The sequence below is a fragment of the Borostomias antarcticus genome, assembly GCF_949987555.1.
Source record: "Borostomias antarcticus genome assembly, chromosome: 2".
Lineage (NCBI taxonomy): Eukaryota > Metazoa > Chordata > Actinopteri > Stomiiformes > Stomiidae > Borostomias > Borostomias antarcticus.
In genome coordinates, this window is record NC_140235.1 from 31353347 (window position 1) to 31357310 (window position 3964).

The 3964-nt window shown below is 51.9% G+C and overlaps 1 protein-coding gene across 3 annotated transcripts in view; it reads right to left on the reverse strand.

Moving 5' to 3' along the window:
- Nucleotides 1-339: 339 nt before the first annotated feature.
- tm9sf1 (transmembrane 9 superfamily member 1) overlaps nt 340-3964 on the reverse strand; it is a 7250-nt gene continuing 3625 nt past the window's right edge. For 2 of the 3 annotated variants that reach the window (XM_084458896.1, XM_084458897.1), the window contains exons 7-9: nt 3797-3964; nt 2228-2501; nt 340-1132 (exon numbers count right to left, since the gene is read on the reverse strand). The exon at nt 3797-3964 is cut by the window's right edge and continues 18 nt beyond it. In XM_084458896.1, the coding sequence (XP_084315022.1) occupies nt 739-1132; nt 2228-2501; nt 3797-3964 (836 nt within the window). In that variant the 3' untranslated portion in view covers nt 340-738. Of the gene's footprint in view, nt 1385-2227; nt 2502-3796 lie in introns of all 3 variants that reach the window. The other variant, XM_084458898.1, reaches the window with a different exon arrangement.

Below are 3964 nucleotides of genomic sequence, written 5' to 3' on the forward strand. Positions count from 1 at the left end.
ATCTCAACTGTTTGTCAGGTTTGTTTCATGGGAAAACGATCAATATTCAGGTGTCCTGGCACACAGCTTGCTTTACAGAAGATAGGAAGTCTTGTCGTAGGTACATGATATGGATATGACGCGTTTAGCCGGCATCTAATAAATGGTAAATGGACTGCTCTTATATAGCGCTTTTCCACCTTAGCGGCACTCAAAGCGCTTTACAATGGCCTCTCATTCACCTATTCTCACACACCAATGGCGGTAGCTGCCATCCATGGTCTCTCACATAATGATTATAGTCTCGTAATAAAAACATGTCTTTATTGAAAAGATTGTATATTTACATCAGAACCAAAATCACAGTCGATGGTGACCAGAGTACACAATCTGACTATTGCTCCCATCACCAACTTATCCAACAGGTGCTCATTCCACCAAGCATTGACACCGAACCAAAAACCTGTGCAACATCCAATGACAGTCATCCGCGTGCACTGCACCATGCACTCATCCATTGCTCTCACGGGACTCATCCCTTTATATCCCCGTTCCCCTGCAGATACATCATCCTTCCCTCGTCCATCCGTCCCTTTTCAAGCATGGCATCGTCTCTCGTTTGCTCCTGCCTGGTCTACCCAGAAGGCCCCTGTTTCCTCTCCCCACAGGAGGAGTGTGCACAGTGTATAAGCGTGTGTGTGATTGCTTCGTGTGTGTGACATGAGTGTCCTTGCCTGTGTGTGTGTGTGTGTGTGCGCACTAGTCCATCTTGAGGCTGCGGTAGATGTAGCGGATGAACGCCAGTGACGCCCAGAAGGACACGGTGCCCAGCATGAGGGAGAAGACCAGCGCCGTGAGCAGCGAGTAGCCGAAGAACTCTGCGCTCTGGACCATGCCGCTCATGGACGAGCGGTTCCGGTAGTAGAAGACGGAGTAGACGAAGATGAAGAGGCCGGTGGAGCCGGTGCTCAGGACGCTGCGCCACCACCAGCGGTAGTCCTCGCCCGAGAGCAGGAAGTAGGTCAGCGCCACCGAGATGCAGGCGCCCACCGAGAGGAGGATGGCGAAGACGCACAGAAGGATGCCGTACAGCGTGTAGTGCTCGCGGCCCCACACCGTGGCGAAGATATAGTACAGCTCCACAGAGATGGCGCTGAGGGAGGGAGGGAGAGAGACGTTTCAGGGAGATGTATCGGTATTGCACATTGAGCAGGGTTGTTCCTGCATAGAGGATTTTTTGGCGCCCCACAAAGAGATTTTAGCCAGAGCCACAGGAAAATCACCAGTGCCAAAATGCTAAAAAATTAGAATAAAAATAGCAATTCAAATCCTCTCCAAATGTGCTTGGTAGCTTGTGTCAAGTGCAGCCCATCCCTCTTTCTTGTATTGTCCATGGTTTGGACCACTAGTAATCGAGAAAAATTAATAGAAAGGTTTCAGTATATTATTAAACATTTTAGCTTCATATTCATTTTGTCTCATGTCGGGAGATTTCCCGCGATTGTGAAAAGTGAGCTCAGTCAGAACGACAGCGAAGAATATAGACCTATACATGCTGGTAGGCTACTCGGCATAAAATGGAGGTTTCCCCCAAAAAAATTGCATCACCCCCCAAAGACCCATTCTGAGCCAGGAAAACCCCTGATTGACATCTCGACACAAGTAGCCTTACAAATACATTTGCAATAGATACATTTTGGAATAGACAGAAAGAGAACTCAACGATATCTTAACACAATGGACACTATTGGCTGAGCTGCTGTAGTGTTGTGACTGTGTGACTGTGACTGTGCCACGCCCAAAATAGGATTGGTTTTAATATGCTGAGTCATAATCACCAAGAGGAGCCAAGACAAGAAACTGTGGCTTTGTTTGTTGAAATGGAATTGGGGAAAAACCTGACTCATGTTTAAGAGGTGGAACAGTATCACCTTCACCACAGAGAATAACCTCAACATCTGCCATCACTTACAAACTACTTATTATGCATATGAAGTCCTGGTATCTAGGTATGAGTTGAAAAATGCTTGTGCACAAATCCCGCAATACACGTTGGAATGCTGAACCTCAAACTCCTGTGTCCCTGACATTGATAACCCCTAACCCCCTCCCCCCCCCTCCCCTCCTCTCCTCTCCTCTCCTCTCCTCTCCTCTCCTCTCCTCTCCTCTCCTCTCCTCTCCTCTCCTCTCCTCTCCTCCCTCCATACTCCTCCTGTTGCTCCCTCTCGTTCTGCTCCCACGCACTCACCTGAAGGGCAGGAAGCCCCCGATGGCCATGTGCACGGCAGCGTGCTTGTACCAGGGCTGCTGGGGGATCTGGCGGGGGATGTTGCGCGTGCGGCACGGCGCCTGGAAGCCGCCCGCGCGGTTCTTGCCCACGATGCCCCCGATGACGGTGAGCGGGAAGCCCACCAGCAGCCACGCCCCCAGAAGCAGCAGCACGGTGGACACCGGCAGGGCCTGGGTAGAGCCACTCCACCAGTGAACAGAGTTCACCACACTCCACGTCAAGAACAGGGGGGCTGGAGGAGGGGGAGAGAGAGAGAGAGAGAGAGAGAGAGAGAGAGAGAGAGAGGGAGGGAGGGAGAAGGGGGGAGAGAGAGAGAGAGAGGGAGAGAAGGAGGGAGAGAGAGAGAGAGGGAGAAGGGGGGGGAGAGAGAGAGAGCGAGGGAGGGAGGGAGGGAGGGAGGGAGAAGGGGGGAGAGAGAGAGAGAGAAGAGGGGAGAGAGAGAGAGAGAGAGAGAGAGAGAGAAGGGGGGAGAGAGAGGGGGGCAGAGATAGGGAGAGAGAGGGAGAGAGGAGAGAGAGGGAGGGAGGGAGAGAGAGAGAGAGGGAGAGAGAGGGAGGGAGAGAGAGGGGGGGGAGAGGGAGGGAGAGGGAGGGAGAGAGAGAGAGGGAGGGAGAGAGAGAGAGGGAGGGAGAGAGAGGGGGAGGGAGGGAGAGAGACAGAGAGGGTAGGGGGGTAAAGAAAGAGTGGGAGGAGAGAGGGGGTGATTGATAGGGGGTGGGTTTAGGAGAGAAGAGGTAGAGGGCGCAGGACAGGATGGAGAGAATTAAGCATGGAGGAGGAGAGAAGGAAGGAAGGATGGGAGAAAGGAAGGAAGGATGGGAGAAAGGAAGGAAGAATGGAGGAGGAGAGAAAGGAAGGAAGGAAGGATGGGAGAAAGGAAGGATGAGATGGATGGACAGATGAAGGGGGAGCAGGAGAAATACATTTTATGGTACACTGAAAAAACACCTGGAACACAGGTGCACGGAAGAACGCTGAGCTCCTAAAGAGCTTTGATGTTTTCAGAACCAGGAACAGGAACAGTCATGGTAAATGGACCACACTTATACAGTGCTTTGATCCAAAGTGCTTTACAATGGGGCGGCTGTGGCTCAGGAGGTAGAGTGGGTCGTCCAGTGATCGCAGGGTCGGCGGTTCGGATCCCAGCTTTTAGGGAACATTTTCCCGTGAGACTACAGGTGGAAATTAGCCTCTGGCTACAACCTGGCTAGTTTACAATCTCTGTTTGTATTGCTAAAATCATATTGTGATTGTTCATTAACTTGCGCTGTCCCTCAGCAAATAAATCAATCAAATCAAATCCTCCTGTCCCCATGTCAAAGTGTCCATGGGAAAGACACTTTGACGGGAGTACCCGCTATTCGAAACCACCGACCCTTCGATCACCGAACAACCCGCTCTACCTCCCCGAGCCATAGCCGCCATGAATAGTAGTCAACACCAAACGCGTTAGCACGTTAGCGTCACTAAACACACAATATTCACGAGTCATGAATATTCCCAAAAGAGCATCTGTGGTTTCCTCACCGGAGAAGAGCGAGGAGGTGAGGATGATGTTCCAGACCCAGCGCTGGCCGTGGATCTGGGTGTAGAAGCTGCAGGAGCAGTAGCCCGACACGCAGCTCGTCAGCGCGTACAGCACGATGGCCGCCGAGTTGATGGCGCCGTGGCGATGCACGTTGAACATCCCCAGCA